The sequence below is a fragment of the Lupinus angustifolius genome, chromosome LG05 (assembly GCF_001865875.1).
Source record: "Lupinus angustifolius cultivar Tanjil chromosome LG05, LupAngTanjil_v1.0, whole genome shotgun sequence".
Lineage (NCBI taxonomy): Eukaryota > Viridiplantae > Streptophyta > Magnoliopsida > Fabales > Fabaceae > Lupinus > Lupinus angustifolius.
Genome location: NC_032013.1, coordinates 14,253,704 through 14,275,612, shown reverse-complemented (window position 1 = coordinate 14,275,612; position 21,909 = coordinate 14,253,704). Strand labels below are relative to the sequence as shown.

The 21,909-nt window shown below is 33.1% G+C and overlaps 1 protein-coding gene across 1 annotated transcript; it reads left to right on the top strand.

Annotated features, from left to right (window-relative positions):
* LOC109347882 (nodulation-signaling pathway 1 protein) lies at positions 357 to 2,389 on the top strand. Its single transcript, XM_019587987.1, has one exon. The coding sequence runs from the start codon at positions 418 to 420 to the stop codon at positions 2,122 to 2,124; it is 1,707 nt and encodes a 568-aa protein (XP_019443532.1). The 5' UTR covers positions 357 to 417; the 3' UTR covers positions 2,125 to 2,389.

Sequence of the window (21,909 nt, the reverse complement as noted above, 5' to 3'; positions counted from 1 at the left end):
TTACAATCCTAAATTTAATCTAAATTTGCAGATCTAAACCCCAATATAAAACAAAAGAACACGTTAACCACACAACCCAAGGAAGAGCCACTATCTTCTCCTAGTCGCATATGCAAATTTCATTATAAAAACCTAAAACGTCACTATCTCATTGCTTTTATTTTAAAGAATTTAATTAGAAAAATAAATGAAATAAAAGTCTCAAACCTCTTGGTCAATCATCCCGACAAAAATTTGATATCTCAAACTTTATCCCAAACTATATCTAGATTTATGATATTAAACGAAAAATATAAAAAATAATGAATATTTATTTTTAAATTGATATGACATGTTTTTATTTTTGGGACGGTAGATGATCCAACACTATAATATATCCTTCAACCTCTCCTCAATATCTCAGTTTTTTCCACCAGAATGACCATGGAACCACACCAAACATCAGATCATATTCTAGACTGGCTTGAAAGTTCTGTCTCTTACTTTCCATCATTCTTGGATGAACCATACAATTCCGGCGAAGTCCAAGAGTATCAATTGTGGGATCAGGAGGACCAACACACAGTAAGCCAGTACCATATTGATGCCAACATAGACTCTCTCAATGCCATCAACCCCAACAGCAATACGAATACCATTGCAGCTGCTACAAGTACCACCACTAGCACAACACCCCCTGAGCCTTATGACTCAAGCAACATACCACTTTTTGATATGCCCAAGAAAAAAAATGCCACTGATGTCTTAAGTCTCAAACCCACACAAAATCACAAATACAAGAAGATCAAGAGTCGTCCGATGAATAAACGGGAGAATAGAGACACAGTTATTAAAGAGACAACAACTGTGATTAGAAAATCTAGTGGGAACAAGAAAGGTTCAGCTAAAGCAAATGCGAATAACTTAAACAATAGAAACAACAAGGAAGGTAGGTGGGCAGAACAGTTGCTCAATCCTTGTGCTGTTGCTATATCCGGAGGAAACCTGAACCGTGTGCAACATCTCTTGTATGTTCTCAATGAGCTAGCTTCACCTACAGGTGATGCAAACCACAGGCTTGCAGCACATGGTCTCAAAGCACTGACACACCATTTATCATCATCTTCTTTATCCTCATCATCATCTGCTACATCTTCAGGGGTTATAACATTTGCGTCTGCTGACCCGCGTTTCTTTCAAAAGTCACTACTCAAGTTCTATGAGGTTAGCCCCTGGTTTTCCTTTCCTAATAACATAGCAAATGCTTCCATCCTTCAAGTTCTCGCCGAAGCACCAAATAGTACGCGTACCCTTCATATTCTTGACATTGGGGTTTCTCATGGTATGCAATGGCCGATTTTTCTAGAGGCCTTGAGTCGCAAACCCGGTGGACCTCCTCCACTGGTCCGCCTCACCGTTGTGACTGCTGAAAATGAACAAAACAAGGAGACTCCATTTTCAGTAGGTCCCCCAGGCGATAACTTCTCTTCTAGACTCCTTGGTTTTGCCAAGTCCATGAACATCAATTTGCAGATAAAGAAGCTTGATAATCATCCATTGCAGAGCTTAAATGCTCAAATTATTGACACCTCCCCAGATGAAACTTTTATTGTCTGTGCACAGTTTAGGCTGCACCATTTGAATCATAATGCTTCTAATGAAAGGAATGAGTTTCTGAAGGTGTTGAGAAACATGGAGCCACAAGGGGTGATATTAAGTGAGAACAACATGGAATGTTGCTGCAATAGTTGTGGGAATTTCGCTGATGGTTTCAGTAGAAGAGTGGAGTACTTGTGGAGGTTTTTGGATTCAACTAGCTCTGCATTCAAGGGTCGAGAATGTGATGAAAGAAGAGTGATGGAAGGCGAGGCAGCGAAAATATTGACAAACCAGCGTGAGATGAATGAAGGGAAAGAAAAATGGTTTGGAAAAATGAAAGAAGCAGGGTTCATATGGCAAGTGTTTGGAGAGGATGCCATAGATGGAGGACAAGCTTTGTTGAGGAAGTATGATAGTAATTGGGAGATGAAAGTTGAAGAAAACAACACGAGTGTGGGACTATGGTGGAAGGGGCAACCTGTTTCTTTCTGTTCTTTGTGGAAGTTGGATGGAAACTACCAGAGTAGATTCCGTGATCAGCTTTAAGTGGCTGAAGATTAGCTATGTCAACATGGATTGGTGTTTGAATTCTGCACAGAACTTACATATGCCGCCATGAAGAACCATACCTAGCAGTTAGTGCAAGTTTAAATCCAACAAGCTCCAGTGAGTGATTGTTGGTTGATTTTAACAGTAAAAAAGTGAGTTTCCAAATTCTTCCCTTAGAACTATCATCAAATGTACTACTTCTCTATGTAAAACTGTTGATTATAAAACTATTTGTTTATATAGGGGCTTGCCTATTGTTTCATCTTCTATGTGCTTAGAAATGTCTAAAATCTATTAAGTATATTACTAAAGATATTGCACTATAGATTAAAAGGTGTGGTCCCCTGTCCATTTGCTAATCTACACCCAAGATATGCATCAGTCAACTGTTAATTCTTTGAATTAAACATTCAGACCAAAATGTGCCCTCAAGGCTAAAATACAACATTTTTTCTGGTATTACTAAGGGTAGCCCCTTATCCTATAGGTAAGGAACTAATTCGTTTCATGGTGTATGGTTGCCCCTCTCAGGAACCGATCCCTTAACCTTTTAATCTTTATGGGAATCTAGCGGAACTTCACTCACTAGACCAACTCCCAAATACAACACTTGATAACGTGTTTTCTTAATTAGTATTTAATACCGTCTCAAACATATCAAATCCTTGACAATAAAGGCACATGAGTCTCGCTAAACAAACCACAGGCTAGCTGCATACCAGGTTATCACTGCAAAAAAACAGCTAATTTTCAAGTGGCATTGACAAATATACCCGGGAGATTATCATATATTTAAGCTAGGACTAATACAAGCAACAAGTTAGATTTATATATTCTAGCCGCAAATATTATAAGCAAACAACCATTTCAAGGTTCATTACATAGGTGAAATTAAATATGCATGTACACCGCAGCTGGGAAAATAGCCAATCCTAAATGTACAATATCAATAATGATGACAAAATTAAGTCCCCTGTTGATGGAGAGAAGGGGGCTACAGCCTAAAATTAACATATGCCAACCTAAGCCCATACCCATTCTGCTCATTAGCAAGCATGAAAGCCTTCTACTGTAGGTTAACAGCCAAGTAGCCAACCTGTAACTAAGAGTCTGCTTACGAGTTATATTTTAGAGGGGAATGAAGGGAAATTGAAAGCTTCAGAATTATGAAATACATTTGTGAGAAGATTCTAAAATCTTCTCATTCTTTCCCTCCAAAACTCAGTTAAAAAACGGAGCCTAAAAAGTTTGGTCTGAATTCGGAATCTCCTGACGACAAACAGGACACTTGAATGCCACTTCATGTTCTACCAATGTGGCATACCCGTGGCAACACAAGATGACTACAGGGAAAGAAAACATTGCGCCTTCTCCTCATCAGGCATATAACACATAATCGTCCATCTGGGACATTTTCATTCTTGTCATCCATCTGATAATCAAAATTACCACCGACCTCTTTCCTTTGTTGCTAGATCTCCCAATGTTGTTTCTACAGTTTCTACTTATTCCAACTCGTGAACATAGTAAGATAGGCGGTTCTCTTTCCAAAGTAGTACAACATGAGACCATGTCAAAGTATCGTATATTAAAAGTATATTAATTAATATGTTTAATATCCTCTTTATTATTACTGGCGTGTTGACATGCACTGTCGTGTTTGTCAAACCCGCTTTCCTATCGTTTGTAATGTATAGTTTGTATTTTATAAATTCAAATATAATTTTTTGCGCTAAATTAACGATTGAATTTATTCAATTGGCCTAATATTCAATTTTTTAAATACACTTTTAAAATAAGAAGATAATAAGGATAAAATAAGAAAATAATATTATATAGTGTTGTGTTAGAAATAAAATGATATTGAGGGTAAAATAGGAAAACACAAATTACACCATGCTGAGTGGTTATTTTGTGTTTTCCTTATTAATAGTATAGATTTTATTATGGTTGATTATTAATTAATAATATATAAAATATTTTATTTTAATTTTCTTTGCTTTAATTGCATATTTAATTTATATCATTTATAATCTAATATGATTTAATAATTTGATTATTTTCATTTAAGTATATTTTGATTAAAGAAAACTAATTAAATGAGTCCATTTAAAATTTGAGAAAAAAATAAATCAAGATTTTTTTAAATAAGTACTTTTATTTAAATTGAGTTCATGGAAGTAAAAAATATTTTGGATTATCCAAATAAGCCGAATACCCTGATACCCAATACTACCACTCTTCTTCTTCAGTGGTATGCTGGCTGCTCCTTTTTTCTCCTCTTTTCTTTCTCTGTTTTTTGTTAGGGTTGTTAGCCTCATTCTCAGTTGTATTTAGTTGGTGGTGTTGTATCATTAGACATAAGGGGGTTTGAAGTTCAGGATGGGGAAAATAACATTTTCAATAATGGTTAGTTTGGAATTGGATATCCATATATGATTTGGGATATATTGAATCACAAAAGCACCACAAATTGATACTCATAAACTGATTTGCAATTCTCCGGTCAAACCAACAAATTTGGTCTCTATGCTCGTGGATGCAAGGGGCAAATAACAACCCAAAATCATCACTACTTTATTTGAGTGTTTCCATGGAGAAATAAAAGAGAGCATCCCAAATGGTATGTGACTTTAGAGTCATAACATATATTTATGAGATGACTCTTAAGAATTTATTTGTAAGTTGAGTTTTAGATAAAAATGAAGATAAAAAAAATACACTGGTAATTGTGATTTGTTCTCTTCCCCTCTAAAACTCAACTCATGGATAAGTGAAATTCTAAAATTCATTTCTCCCCCAACACCTCAGTTTTGACCTTCCTCTCTTCACCTTGTTTGCCCCCTTCTAGCTCCTCATTTTCTATTGGTTTACCTCCATTATTATGCATTCGGCTTCTCTACCTTCAAAACTATAACCCTCTTATCTATCACATTAGTAAAGGGAATTAATAGGTGGATCAGTTTAGTCTATTGCACTTGTTGATTGAACAGAACATGCTTGGAGGCCAAATGGTGATGACAATGCTTCACATGGTGTTTTGTTGGAGTAGAGATCCTAGTAATATATACTTACACGTGACAGATAATTTTTAACTGTGTAGATTTTAATTAATTTTTAATAAAAAAATACCATAGGATCCAACCTGTTTTGCAGATATAGATAGGTGGAAAGTTAGGAATGCTCACTTATTCGACTAAATGACCTAATAAAATTCTCACATTTTACATCATTCAAACGGTATATTTGATGAATCTAGTATTTTAAATTACATCATTTCAATTTCTGGAATTTTAAAGTGCTCTCAGATTTCCATTTTCTCCATCCAAAAACACACAAATCATTTCTAAAATTCTGATTGTTGTATTAGTGGCGGATCTTGGTCAAAATTTTATGAGGGACAATAATATTTAATTATAATTTATAATTAAAATTAATTGAATAACGAAAATATAAAGAAATATATGATGAGATTAGAGATAAAATTTTCAACTATTTCATTTTCAATATAATTCATGATGTTGTTAGCAAGAAATTAATCTTCTATGTTACTATGTAATTTTGTTTAGTTAACTTTTTGCCGAAAATGATATTTATATAGTAGTTGAACCACAATAGATAAAATAAGATAAATTACTTGATAATACAAGATATGACTAACAACATATGGTAGAAAATTTTCAAAATTGAATGACTAAAGAGACCAAGAATAAAATGTTGATACTGCGATCTCAAACTAATCTTCATTGCTCAATGAATAGAATTTTTCGACAATAAAATATATTATCAATATTAAATGACATATAAGTATCATTAAGATATATACATATACATATATATATATATATATATATTATTAATACATACAATAATTTCTTTTAGTAAGTGTAAAATAATTATGAAATTAAATGAAGTCATGTTCTTATAAGCAACATTAACATTTAAACGTATAAGAAAATTTGATCTATTATGTTAATTTTTAAAAGAACCACAGAAGTTGCATTATATTTATTTATCAAATTATAAATTAAAGAAATATGTGAGTTCCAATTAGTACATCTTAAAGACATCATTGTTGTGTAGGTAAAGGGAGTACATCTACTCCAAAAAGTGTATAAAACTCTATGTGTCACATTTTATAATTTAAAAGTTTAATAATTACGTATTTTTTCTGACCAAACACAACATGTGACATATGGAGTGACACACTTTATAAAATAATAGATGTGTTCATGAAAGAAAAAAGGAAAAACAAAGTATGTAATAAAATTTAAAAAAAAAATCTAGGGGGGCAGCTGCCCCCACCTGTCCCTTCCAAGGTCCACCCGTGGTTGTATATAACTGGAAGATCAGATTCTTGTGCATTACCTTCTATCCATTGTATATACACTTCATGACATTCAACAATTTATAAAAGAAAACAACCAATAGTTTCCTAATTCACTACTAAACTGCAGGGAATATAAATTGAAGAGGAAGTTACACTCGCACCTCATGAGTTTTAGTGAAATTATATAAATCACCTATTAATTATTTACACCTATAAAAAAACCTTAGTTTTTATAAATATCTTAGAGATAAAGTGTAATTTTTTGAACAAAAAGTATACAAATGTAATTAAGTTAAACCACATATTATTATTATGAAAACAGGAATAAATAACATTCTTTAATATATTTTCATTATTGTTTGTTCGTTAGAGTATAATATAAGAGTGATTTAAATATGTTTTTAGAATTTGTTATGCATCTTATGTTGAATCAAAAATAATGAAAATGTATTGACTCATGTCTCCACAATATATTATATTTCGTTAAATTAGTTACATTTATCATCTTTTTTTGTTTAAAATATCATACTTATTTATATTTATCATCTTGGGGTAATCAGTGTAATTTATGTATAAAATAATAGAGATTTTTTATAGATGCAAAAATTGAAGAAATGATATGTTTAATTTTATAAAACTCAGGAGTTTCGTGTAATTTATTCTAAAATCAAATATAATATATAGTATTTTGGTCAATGAGAAAAGTTACCTCTCTAAGCTATGCATCTAATAGACTGGTATACTATTCTCTCGGAGCCTGGAAGTATTAGCAGGTCTAAAACAATAAATAAATAAATAAATAAATATATATATATATATATATATATATATATATATATATATTAAGATATGAAAAAACCATTTACTCAAAATGTCAAATAGGTAGTGAAATATATTTGTAAATGGAAATTTTTTCAAAAAGTGCAACTATAAAACAAAGGGTAAATTACAATTACATCCTTTGAGGTTTAAACTTAATTATACTTAATAATATTCTCCCTTAAATTGTGAGCACCTCAATTCAAACTTATACAGCTTCATTGTTCCCTTCTCCCACTCCAGTCCAAGAATTTTCCTATAAAAAAACATAAATCTAAAGGGAGTGAAATACAGAGGAAAAGGAACATGGTAGTTCTATTTTGTTACAAAATATTATACCATGTTCTAATTATTATATAATGCATCAATTATGGAATAGAACTCATATCTTATCAAATGGTACCTAGGTTAAAGTTGATTTTTTCAGTCCAAAATTTAACAAATAGGGAGCATAAAAATAAAGAAAATAACCAAAAGAAGGTTATTGTTTGGGTTATTTGAACAACGACAACTTTGTCCACAGACTCGTGAGAAGCCAAGACGTCAGGTTTCAGGTACTTCCAGCAGTTGTCCATGGCGGACTTTGCGCCAACAGTGCCACACTGCCACCTATAATTACAATTTTGCCATTGTTGTCATCAGGGAAGAAGAGAGGGAAGGTGCGTGCAGAGCTTTGAGAATGGAATGGAAGGTAGCGTAAGCCAAAACAAAGCTGAAAATAGGACCACCAAAGAGTTTTATCCTTTAAATATAATGTGATATGTGATAACACTTTTATCTTTAAATACGACAAATAGAACCAATAACTTTTTATTAGAAATTCATAATTTCTAATTAAGGTGAGTATGTATTTAATACAATTATAATGACTATTTATTTTGAGTTATAAAATAAGTGAACTAATTTCTGACAACTCATAGAACTTCTAAAATTAATAACGAATATGAGTTTTAATGAGTGGATACCCAAACAGTTGACCTATAGAGGATAATGGGAACCCATAAGTTAATCTCCCCAATACACCAAAATATACATGGTTTTCACATCTCCCCATGAGAGAGAAAACGAAGGTCCCAAATGGAATTAAGGATTTGGTTGAGGAATGTCATCATACCAAAACTCTATCAAAAGGTATATCAAAGGAGTAGATCATAGAAAATGAATTCATGTATGACTTTGTATCCTTATTTTATATCATGTGTGAGAATCATGAGATTCAAGATCATATGATTGATATTTCATCAATCATAACGAAATATCTAACAAGTGGTATTAGAGCTTAAGGTTCTGAATTTTATGGTTAGCTGTTAAAGGTGTTTTTCCCCAACTTTTTATGATCTCAAATTTTTAAATTTGGGGATTTTATGCTTTCGTTATTGGTTACGAAAATTGAGTATTTAGGAATAATGAGGATAACTTTTATCCGCTTCTGCTTATTTGAATTATCAGTAATTTGTATTATGAATCCTTGCAACATGTGTTGAAATATATATTCAGATCTGTGTATGGATATTGCATTAACTTTTATGACTCTATTATGCAATATGTATTTATATATGCACTAATGCCTTACTGTTGGACATTAACTTTTGTCACTTTACAATTTTGGAATTTGTTAAAGTATATGCATTGACGAAGCTATGTAGAATGCATGGTGTGCAAATGCACACCCTGGATATTTTTTTTTGAAAAAATATGTATATTACTTATAGACAAAAGTGTATGTAATGACACTATATGAGTTCTATATATGGTTCCTATATTATCTACCATTTATATTTAATCATTATCAACTCTTTAAAAAAGTAACCCAAATAAATTGTGGATGATATAATGACTGTGTATAAATCTTTACACTAATAATACATAGATATTACCATTTTTTTATAACTCTACTAGTCCAGAATTTATTTATTTTTTAAAATGACATGTTTCTTGAAAAATAAAATAATTATTATTGTGTTGAATATTTTATAATATTATGGATATGTAACTTAAAATAACTTCATGGTCGTTTCTCTAAGACAAATATTCAGTTGCTTCTTTGAATATCTTGTTTGAGTCTAATCGATTTATTCTCTGGTTTTGATATGACAAAATTAATTGAATTTCCAAAGTTTTATCTACCTGATTTCTGTTCAACAATATTGACGTGTATTTGATAATTAACTTGAGACTTAAATCATTGATATATATAGCAGTGTTGAATTTTCTTATTTAAAAGGAATGAATAATCTTTATGGCAAGTTGGTTAAAAGTGGAAGACACATCATTTATCTATTAGTTTATCTTCTTTTGAAGTTAAGAATACCACCATATAAATTGTTCTTTGTCTAGCAACTTATATTTAGCGAATATTGCTCAACAATATTGAAAACAAATTGATCATTCAATGATTTCAAAATGTGAAATCACATAGAAATTAATTATTTTAATTTTTAATATATATTGCACACCCTGCATCTAGGTCCTAGATTCGTCACTGATTGTGTGGAGATGGATCTTAGCCAACTAGTTATAAAATTTTATGCTTTGGAGCATTGACATAAAGTATATTCAGCTCTTGCAGTTGTTTAGGGCATGTTACATGAAATTGTACCTTGCAAAAATCATCTATAAGACTTCCAGTTGCACGGATGGTTGATATGGGTAACTCACACGAAGTTGTACCCTGTTATGGACATGTCTTGAAGTGCATAGTATTGACGAGTCAAAGAGTAACTGAACAGGATCCACCCATTAATTCATGTTTTAATTGGTCTTTAATGGCAACAGTTAATAGGAAGGAGAAATCAATAGTTTCCATGGTGAATGGTTGGTGGTCACTAGGAAAAAACGGAAAACAAAGATATCCAATATGTCGTGACCCGATTTTTGGTTAGAATACTAGCTCTACGACTTAGGAAGAGGTAAACTTAATTTCAATATCTACTAAAAGGAACACAAATCACTTGTCCCATTTTTTCATGTTCCATTGTGTCCCAAGCCAATTTTTTCATATTCCATTTTTTCATGAACCATTTGGGCATGATAAACCTTCAGTAGGGGACCGATAATTTGTAGCCTCTGTACCCCGTGTGATATATTCTTCACTAATTTGCTGATACTCGACAGTATTTTGTAGGAGGATGAATTGAAAAAACAAAACTTTATCAATAACCCATATGACACTGGGTATTGAAATGTTGAGTCAAGAGTGTGAGAGTGTATATATGGAGAGACATAGTGAGATTATGAAGGTGATGGAGGAAGGCAACTTCACACAACTCATAATTGAGAAGGTAGTTTGTTAGTTTTCTAGTTTTTTAGTTCTCGAACTTTCTGTTTTGGGAAACCAATTCCTTGGTTCCTTTCTTTATCTTTGGCTTTATGTTTTAGTATAAGGTGTTCTGTCCTCATTGTAACACACAAAAATAATCAATACATAATATACAAGATGCATTTTCAATTTCACTATTCATCTTCTTCCTCCTTCTCCTCCTCGATTTCTTTCTTCTTCTTTGAGGTTCAAGATGGTATTAAAGCAATCTTACTCTGATTCGTCTATTCCTTTCTCTTCTTCGCTTTTCTTCATCCTCTCTTCAAGAATTTTCCCCAATTTCTCTTTTTCTTCTCTTCATCAACAATTATGGCGAATTAGAGAATAATCAACCTTGCCTCTTATCCTTCTAACCCCTTCTTTCTCCATTCTAATGAAAATCCATCTCTCATTTTGGATACACCATTGCTGAATGGTAAAAACTACCATTCCCAGGCAAGAGTCAATAAATTGGCCTTACAGTAAAAACAAGATCAATTTCGTTGATGGATCTACCTTATAACCTTTTCCAAATGATCCACTCTATGCCCCATGGTTGAGGTGCAAAATTATGGTTTTGTCATGGATTCAACACTTTGTTGAAGATTCCAAAGTTAAATCGATTCTTTGGATCAATTGTGCCTTAGAAGTCCAAAAAGACCATCAAGACAAATATTCACAAAGGGATGTCTTTCGAATAGCAGAACTATAGAAGGAGTTCCATCAACTTAATTAGGGTAACCTCACCGTGTCAGAATTCTTCACTCACACTATGCCAAAATAACAAAACAACATCGCTTAAAATTGTCATTCAAGAGCGCTTTCAGATGCTGTCTATGTGAGTGTAGTAGAATATGCAGTTAGATTCAACGGATGGAGATCACCTATCCCAAACAGTGTCCCACTCCATATTCCAAGCCAATCAGAGTGTTCTATTTTATTACTTTTTGCTTTTAAATTTTTTATTTTATCCACGTGTTAATATATGATTGGTTTGGGACAGAGAACATACATCATTTGGGACAGGTGATCCCCATCCTAGATTCAACAACGCTTTTGAAGCGTTGTAGAAAATAGATATTTAACATCACTCACTGAAGCGAGTGCTTTTAAATATCTTTATAAATAAGAAAACATCTCTCTCAGACGTTTAATCAAACACATGCCAAACATGTCCAATTCCACCACATTTACAAGAGATTTGACAATAGAAACATCATTCTGAAAACTCAATTCATAAACCATTGTATGAACTTGTCTCCCTTACCTCAAATCCATTAACCCATAAGATTATATGCACTAATGAAAGGGATGAAGGTGGTGAAGATGTAGACAACTAATCCATAAATTTCTTATCTCTCTTTATTGAAGAAATAAAAGGATTTCTTGCCAATGACAAAATGACATAGTTCAGATTCAATATTATAAGAATCAAATCAAAATTTACACAGAGAATAAGGATGAAAAAGTAATAACCAATTACAACCTTTCAAGTTTGGTAAATCATCATGTGCTCCACCTAGATTCAACATTGATAGATTCAACCTTGATAGATTCATATATTATAATATAAGCAGTTAAGATAGATATAAATGCAACCAGTAATAGTGAATTAAAGAGAAAAAATAGGTAACATAAGACAATGATTCACCTTATGCTTAAAGAGAGAAACGAAAAACTGATAACTTGATTGAAGAGAAAAACTAAAAACAAAAGAGAAAAAAAGTTAACCAATGGAGAAGAATAATAATAAGAGAAATAGAAAACTGAATAATATGTATATTATTGTGTGAGTTTTGTTTTTAAATATGCAAAGATTCACGTTCACTAAAACAAACATTATTTGAATGTATGACTTTTAACGACACTCACTGAAGCAAGCGATGTTGAATGTGCCACTTTTAACAGTACTCACTGAAGCAAACGTTGTTGAATGTATGACTTTTAACAGCACTCACTAAAGTAAGTGTTATTGAATGTATAACTTTTAACAGTGCCCACTAAAGCAAGCGATGTTAACAGTATGTATGCATGACTTTTAATAGGGCTCACTGAAGGAAGTGTTGTTAAATGTATGAATGTATGCCTTTTAACAACACTCACCAAATCAAGTGTTGTTGAATGTTTGCCTTTTAACAACGTTCACTGAAGCAAGCGTTGTTGAATGTGTTAATGTATGACTTTTAACAACGCTTAGTGAACTATGCGCTGTCGAATGTGTGAGAAACAACAACGCTCACTTCACTTAACGCTGTTAAATCTTTGACTCATACATTCAACAACACTCATTGAAGCAAGTGCTGTCGAATGTATATCCACTTATCACATTTAATCGTGCTTACTTCACTGAACGCTGTTGATTCTCTTATGCCTTACATTTAATAGCGTTTAACATAAAAATATTCTTGAATGGACATTGTTAAATATTATTTCTGGCGTAGTGTCAATTGAAGGCTATTTGAGAAGAAATTTATAATTTCATACCTAAAGCCTTTGGAAAATGTCTTGTTCCATGCACATGTGTGTAGGTTAACAAGGGCTCTATCTTCAGGGGGGGGGTGAATAGGTGGTATTGATTACAAATGAACTCAAATCGAAACGCAAAAGATAATCACAAATAAAACTGATTTTAATCAATTAAAATGAATGTTAATCAATTAACATAGAGTGAATTTAATCAATTATAGGACAACTTAATCGATTAGCATAAGATATACTTAATCAATTATATGTAGACTTAATCGATTAATGAGACAGTTTTTCTCAAAAATCTTTCGGTTCTTGGTTCTTTCGATTCAGCAAGATGCTCTAAAATATGAAATTAGAGTGCAATTAACAGATAAAGTTACTCAAGCAAACTTCACTTAAAGAAAGATGTAAAACGATGCTAGAAAGTGATAATTGCGAGTAATTAAAGGGTAGGGTAAAGAGAAGAAAACACAACCAAATTTTATTCTAGTTCGTTTGTTTGTCCACGTGCAAACTACATCCACGCCTCTCCTTCTTATCTTGAGAGATTTGCTTCAGTAGAAGAAATCTATTGTTTGATACAAGCACTTCTTCACTAGGATCTCTCTTAGACCTAGCTTCTAATGATGCCCAATCACTTCTAACTAAGTTCTCCAACGATACTCTTCTTGGACTTAGACTGCATCCAAAGATTTCTCCTGATTTTCTCTTTTCTCCTAGATGATACCTTACATCTGCAAAAGAGATAATTTCGCAAATAACATCCGCATAGTATTTTTTGTACAACTCTTCAATGCACCTTGAATGTGTTATTCAGTAGCCTAATAATTCTGCGCACACCCTTTGATGAATCTCACTAACAAAGACAAAAATGAATGTATGAGACTCACTAAAGGCAATCTTTGAAAAACTTCTCAAGATATGAAAATGCTCTTTTTTTCAAAGATTAGAAAAACTCTTTCTTTTTCTCAATCAATCATCGTTGAAAATCTTGCTATTTTGAGTTCAAAAAAACAATGAATATATTTCATTCTAAACTGATCTATATTGGTCTCAAAAATTGATACCTTTGTATATGGGAAAGATGGTAGAATACCAATCTGTTATGAAACTGTTTTATTGGGGATAATAAATTAAATAAGGTACTTAATGGATTAACATTTCTTTAAAACGTCCAAGATTCCAAAACAGAAACCAACTTAATTGATTAACCATGTCCTTAATCAATTAACGTGTTTCCCATTTATAACGACTTAATTGATTAGATAAAGTCTTAATCGAGTAGATGGTTTTCAAAAGACTTTGATTATAATGTATGAACCTCAAACGTGAATGATGTATGCATGATGCATGACTTTGAAAAAGGTATGATTATAAGTGCCCAAAATCATGTATGCATGCTAAAATAAGTTTTAATCATGTTATGTATGAAAAATCTCTTTTATGCAATATGCTCATGATATGTGAGATTTATGAAGGTCTCACTCAACCTAGACTCTACACGTTCCAAGCATCTTATAGGACCTAAAAAGAAAATAATTACTCTTAAAGTTCATGATCCATGCTTGAATATGAGTCTTGTAAAGTTGTTGTTGATTGTATCAATTGTCTTCAAGCTTTAGTCTTTTGTCTTCATCAAAATCACGATTTATATTTTTGAATTCACAATGTGGTGTAATTCAAGTAGTCAAGATGCATAAGGAACAACATTTCGTGATCAGATTCTTGAAAGGTTTAAATGAGTCAGGTTCATTCTCAGATATGCTAATGGGTCATTTTCCCCAAATCAGCAAAGTCTTCTCTATATTGATGCAACAAGAAAGGAAAATGAATAGGTCTATAGCTGCAATTCTGGATCTAGATTCACGATTCATGACTATCAGTTCATATTAGTCTAGAAATGGCAGCAATAATGGTGTGTCACAATCTTTCAGAGGCAGAGGAAATCAGTTCAATAGAGGAAGTTTGGTAGAATTAGTATGGGAGGAAGAGGACAACCAAGGAGGTTTTGTACATATTGTGAGAGAAGATTTTGTGATCAGATTCTTGAAAGGTTTAAATGAGCAGTATGCTCAGGTTCGTTCTTAGATTGTGCTAATTGATCATTTTCCCCAAATCAACAAAGTATTCTCTTTGTTGATGCAAAAAGAAAGGCAAATGAATAGTTTTGCAGTTGTAATTCTGGATCTAGATCATGAATGATGGCAATCAATTCATATCAGTCTAGAAATGGAAGCAGTAATGGTGTGTCACAATCTTTCAGAGGGAGATGAAATCGGTTCAATAGAAAAAAGATCTAGCAGAATTAGCATGGGAGGAGGAGGACAACCAAGGACGTTTTGTATATATTGTGAGAGAACCAATCATACAGTGGAAACATGTTTTATCCATCATGGTTATCCACCTGGATACCAGTCCAACAAACCAACCAGGATGGTAAATCTTGTATATGGTTTTCCTTTAGATAATCAAGAACATATGGATAATGTTGTTCAAAGCTGTTAAGATGATGTAATTCTTGAACAAACACATAATCTTGCTCAGGTAAGGTGTATCTTGGGCCTTCTCAATTAGTCCAAGGCAGAAACAAGTCATCCATCAAATGTAGTTGTTAATATGATTATGCCTTCATCATCCTCAGGTAATACTTATTTACAATGGTTGCTGGACACTGGTGCAAAAGATCATATTACTTGTGATATAAGAAACGTGAGTAATCAAAGGTGAATATCACTTACAATGATTACCTTGCCAAATGGAAAGTTACAACCTCTATTTCAGGCACAATTAATCTAACTAAGACTCTTATCTTGTTGTATATGTTATATGTACCTCGATTTCCAGTTAACTTGGCTTTTGTTATCAAGTTAATTCAAGATTTGCATTATGGTAAAATGTTTTATCAAATTTCTTGCCAAATTGTGCAGAGTACTTGAGGGAGGATGATCGATTCAGCTAAGCTTTAGCAAGGATGGTTTGTGATAAGTATTCCTGAATCCTAGTGTCATTCTTTTCATACAAACATAAATAGGAAAATTGATGCTTCTACTTGCCATCTTAGATTTGGTCATGTTTCTCAAAATGAAATGAAGTTAATTTCTTTACAATTTCCTTATATCTCCACTTTTAACAAAAGATGAAGTCCTTGTGATATATGTCATCTGTCAAGACAGAATAGATTACCTTCAATAAAAGTGATACTCATTCTCTTAAGCCTTTTGAGATTCTACATGATGATATATGAGGTCCATATTCTATATCTTCTATGTTTGGACATAGATATTTTTTAACATTGGTTGATGACCATTGAATTTTTAATTGGGTAGTGTTAATGAAAACAAAAGGGGACACTAGACAATATCTTACTAGATTCATTTCCTTTATAGAAATCCAATTTAACAGTAATTTAAAATATCTTAGAAGTGACAATATAATATAATTACTGATGCATAATTTCTTAGCCAATAAGGAAATAATTCATCAAAGAGGTAGCAAAGAAACACCCCAACAGAATGGTGTAGTGGACAGAAAACTCCAACACATTCTCTATTTTGCTATAGCCCTATTTTTTCAGTCCAATATGCCTCTTATATTAAATATTTTTCCGGCCAATCATATCTCCTAACAAATGTAGTGGCACAAATGTGGACCCGAAGATATGCCCAATCTTTTCAATATTCCAAAGTCAAACACCACTCTTCCAATTTCTATTATTCCTCTAGTTCAATCCATATCAAAACCTCCTATACACACACCTCTTAGAAAGTCCCATAGGATTTGAGGACCTCCTTCTCATTTGAAGGATTATCACTGTAATCTTGCTAAAGGCACACCTTGCTCAAGAACCTCATCCTCAGGTACTTCTCACCCATTGTCTTTAGTTTTGAGTTACTTTAGCTAATCTAATCCATACAAAAGCTTTTGTTTGGATGTTACCACTATTCAAGAACCCACCACTTACATGCAAGCATCTTCTGATCCTTGTTGGATAAAAGCTATGAGTAAGGAATTACAAACCCTCGAACAAAATGAAACATGGTACTTGATGCCACTTCTTGGGGATAAGAATTCTATAGGTTGTGAATGAGTTTACAAGGTAAAATATCTCGCTGATAGATCCATAGAAAGGTATAAGACAAGGTTGGTTTCTAAGGCATTTACTCAACTAGAAGGAGTGAATTACTTTGATATTTTTTCTCCAATTGTGAAAATCATAATATTTAGGGTAGTTCTTGACTTTACTTCAATTCATTCTTGGTTCTTAGAACAATTGGTTATATACAATGCTTTCCTACATGGTGATTTATATGAAGAGGTATATATGGCTCCCCCTCTTAGTCTTCTATTAGCCAATCCCTCTTTGGTTTGCAAGTTGCATAAATCCTTGTATGGTCTCAAACAAGCTAGTAGATAATGGCATACATCCTTGTCCACTAAGCTGTTATCTGTTGGTTTCATCCATTCTACTGCTAATCAAGCTCTCTTTACTAAGTCTTAGTCCGGTTCTTTTACAACCATCTTTGTATATGTTGATGACTTAGATTAATAGGAAATGACATTGAGGAGATAAAACATGTGAAGATTGTGTTAGACATAACCTTCAAGATCAAGGATCTTGGTACTTTGAGATATTGTTTAGGACTTAAGATAGCAATGTCCAAATCTAAAATCCATTTAAATTCAAAGGAAATACATCTTAACACTGCTTGAGGACAGTGGTTGTCTAGGTGGTAAGCTTGTTCAAACCCTTTTTGACCATTCTGTGAAGCTTCAACTTGAATAAGGTAGCTCTTTCCAGATGTCTTTTGTTATAAAAGGTTGGTAAGCAAGTTACTATATCTCACTATCTCAAGGCCTGATATATCATATGTTGTTTAACAACTCAGTTTGTACATGTCTAAGCCTATGGATTCTCATTAAAAGGCAACCTTGAGAGATGTATATTACTTGAAGACTGCTCTAACACAAGGCTTGTTTTTCTTAGCTAGTTCTTCTCTCACACTAAGTGCTTTCTCATATTCAAACTGAGCTTGTTGTTTGGACACAAGGAAATCCCTAACTGGATTTTGTGTCTTTCTTGGTTCATCCCTTATATCTTGGAAGACTAAGAAACAAAATACATTTAGTAGATCGTCATCAGAGGCAGAATATAGATCCTTAGGAAGCTTGGCTTGTGAAATTTAATGGTTGCATTATTTGTTCTCTGATTTGCAAGTTTCTTGGTCTGTCCCTACTTCTATCTATTGTGATAACAAGCGAGCTATCTACTTGGCTCACAATCCCGTCTTCTATGAAAGAATCAAGCACATAGAGATTGATTGTCATGTACTGAGAGAGACAATTCAACGGGGTCTCATCAAGTTGCTGCTTATTCCATCTTCTACTTAATTGGAAAATGCCTTCACCATGCCACTACACACGAAATCCTTCCATAACTTCATTTCCAAGTTGGGTCTTCGTGATTGACATCATCCAACTTGAGAGGGGGTGTTAGAGGAAGTTAATTTGTTTGTTAAATTAGTTAGGAAATAAAGTTTCTATTTTGGGAAGGTAGTTTGTTAGTTTTCTCGTTTTTCAGTTTTGGAACTTTCTCTTTTGGGAAACTTATTCTTTTCTTCATTTCATTCTCTTTGGCTTTCTATTTTTGTATAAGAAGATGTTCCTTCCTCATTGTAACACACACGGAAAAATCAATACACAATATACAAGATGAATTTTCCATTTCACTGTTCATTTTCTTCCTCATTCTCCTCCTTGTGTTCTTTCTTCTTCTTTGAGGTTCAAGAGATGATGTTCAACGGAATGAGTTTTGACATGAAAGGTGGTTACAAGGTGGGAATTGTGTGCACTGGATTTCTCTCTGTGCTTTGTAAAAACTCATTTTTCTGGATGAAGTTATTCAAAACTTCGCTTCTTTTCTTTTCATGGTTTCTCCTCTTTTCTCCCTCTTCATTTTTATTTTTCCCCTCATTGACTCCTTTTTTCTGAAATCTCTCTTCACTTCTTTCTTTATTGTCTCTTCTATTCCCATTTTTACATTCCACCTCTTCATTTTCTTCATGTGTGCTTTTTTTGCTTATTAGTTAGCATCTTCCTTCTACCTTTTTAATGCTTCCCCTATCTCCACATTTCGTTCTTTCTCTTCCCATTTTTCTTCCAGTTCTTTTCTATATTACTCTCTCTTCTATTTATGACAATAGATATTTTATAAACATGCCACAACTTGAGCAAATGAAAGGTTGTGTGCTCCTCTTTTGTAAAAAATGACGTAATTAGGACTAATAAATTAATTAGAATAAAATTACCAATAATTCAAAGTACTTTTTTTTAAAAACTATATCAGAATGATATTAATGGGAATCATTTTCATGCTCTAAGGAATAGTGACAGGATATCATTGGCCAAAGTATAGGAAACTTTTCATCAAGCGAGCCACATGAACTTAAGTCTAATGACTAGGAAATTGACATTATTAATTCATGGGACAAGAAAAAAGGCAACATATGGAAGGATCGACATTAGAGTATATATCTGATCATTATGGTGAGAAGGAAGCTGTCGGAAACAAAGATTCAATGCAAAAAATAGCCACCAACTGTCAAGGCATTGAAGTCAATTAAGTCGTTGTAGCAAATCATGCAATAGACTACATAACCATTCTATTCGATGAGCCGACAATTAGGGAAAATTCAAAAATTGGAATTAATATGTCGACCAATTTTGAAACTTTCAAGAGAGCAGACTATTATATTTCAGGTTGTGAACAATGCCGGTGATGTGGCAGACATCACCTCGTTGAGAAGGAGTTATAGTGACAGAAAATATGGGCTCTTCCATTATGAATGCTAATGTATAGAGAAAGTATCACTGGATGCCTCTATAGAGAACTTTATTCTGGAGACTGAGGTTTTTGGTGTTGCTACTAGGTCATATATAAAAGAAGATGTTGTTTCGTTGATTGGGTCTTACTTTATCTAATTTAATAATGAATGAATTTCAGAAAATTAGTATTCTTTCATGGAATGTTTGTCATACCATTAATAGGGATGATCGTCGTTATGATTTGATTAATAAGCATAATCATTTGGTTGTCTTCACGTTGGAAATTCATTATATTAAAGAACATGGTATCCATAGGGATGACAATAAAAATCGAACTTGTGGGTACCCGCCCGAACCGAACCTGAATTTAACGGGGAAAACCCGATGTGATTGGGTTCGGGTTTTACCCGGGTTTAAATTTCGGGTTCAACTTCGGGTTTGGTATAGCAAAGACCTTAACCCTAACCCGCCCCGAAGTAAGGTAATTCAATTTAAAATTGAAATTTCTATCATTTGCCAATTGTTTTTAATTTCTAATTTTACTTTACATACTATTGGATCTTCAAACATAAAAGAAATAAAATAATGCAAGAGAAAATAGAAATGTTAGAGAAAAATTACACGAAAATAATATCATATTTTCCTTAATACTTTATCATTTTCGGGTTTTTTTCCGGGTTCGGGTTACCCGAAACCCGACGGGTTTGGGGATGGTATTTTTAATTTTAACCCCGTTGAGTTTGGATTCGGGTTCGAGTTTTTAATTTCGGGTTTGGGTTTGGGTATGTACAAACCCGACCCCGACCCGCCCCGTTGCCATTCCTATATCCCATACAAAAGAAAATGAATAACCTCAAGCATTTTGTTTAGCCAAAAGTTGATTGATTACAAGAAGGAAGAGAATAGAACTATATATAGTAAAAACGAGTAGTTAGATTACATAATATAACTAACTAATACCTAACATATTTACTAAAATTATAAAAATGGGCCTAACAATTACTAATAAAGCCCAACACTAAACTAATCAAAACTAACACAACAAACTAACAAAAATAGAAAACAACCAGAGAAGTGAAATTATGATTTTTCCTTCTTTAACTTGTTCCATCTTCCTCCATCACTTTGTGAGAATCATGCTCCAACTCCAACAGCCTCCCACAAGCTGGGATGTATATGTCTAACATCCCAAGCTTGGAGTGTAGTTTCTTGAAAAAGGGATGGAGATAAAAGCTTGGTAAATATATTTGCATTTTGTGACAGAGTTGGGATGGAAAGTAGATGTACAAGGCCAAATTGGATCTTCTCCCAAAATGAGTGGCAATCAACTTCTACATGCTTAGTCCTTTCATGAAAGATGAGATTTGCAGCTATGTGAATTGTAGATTGGTTGTCACAAAACAACACTATAGGTTATGAATGTGCCATCTTCAAGTCTTCCATGAGATACACCAATCATTGTGCTTCACAAGCAGCCAAGACTATGGCCCTATACTCCACTTCAGCATAAGATCTGGCCACATCTTGCTGCTTCTTGCTCTGCTATGAAACGAGGGCATTTCCAAGATAAAAGCAATATCCTGAAACATATTTCCTAGAGTCAGGACACGCTGCCCAATCTGAATCAACATATCATCTTATCTTGAAATCAAAATTTGCAGAAAAGAAGACTCCAACACTGATTGGGCCCTTGAGATACCTTAATATCCTCTTGGTTCATAGGAGTCTTCTGTAAACAATGGGATCGTTAGAGGCATTACATTTTCTGCATTAATCAATTTCCTTGCATACTCCATTGGGGTAGAGCATGACTTTCAAGCTAGCATTCCAGTGTCTTATAACAGATCAAGAGTGTATTTCCTTTTATATAAGGAAATCCACTTTTTAGACCTAACTATTTCCATTCCTAAAAATAATTTTAATTGACCAAGGTCTTCTATACTAAATTCAGCATTGAGAATATTCTTGATGTGGTTAATTTCAGTGATATTATTACCTGCCAAAACAAGGTCATCAACATAAACAAGTATAGATATAAAACTAA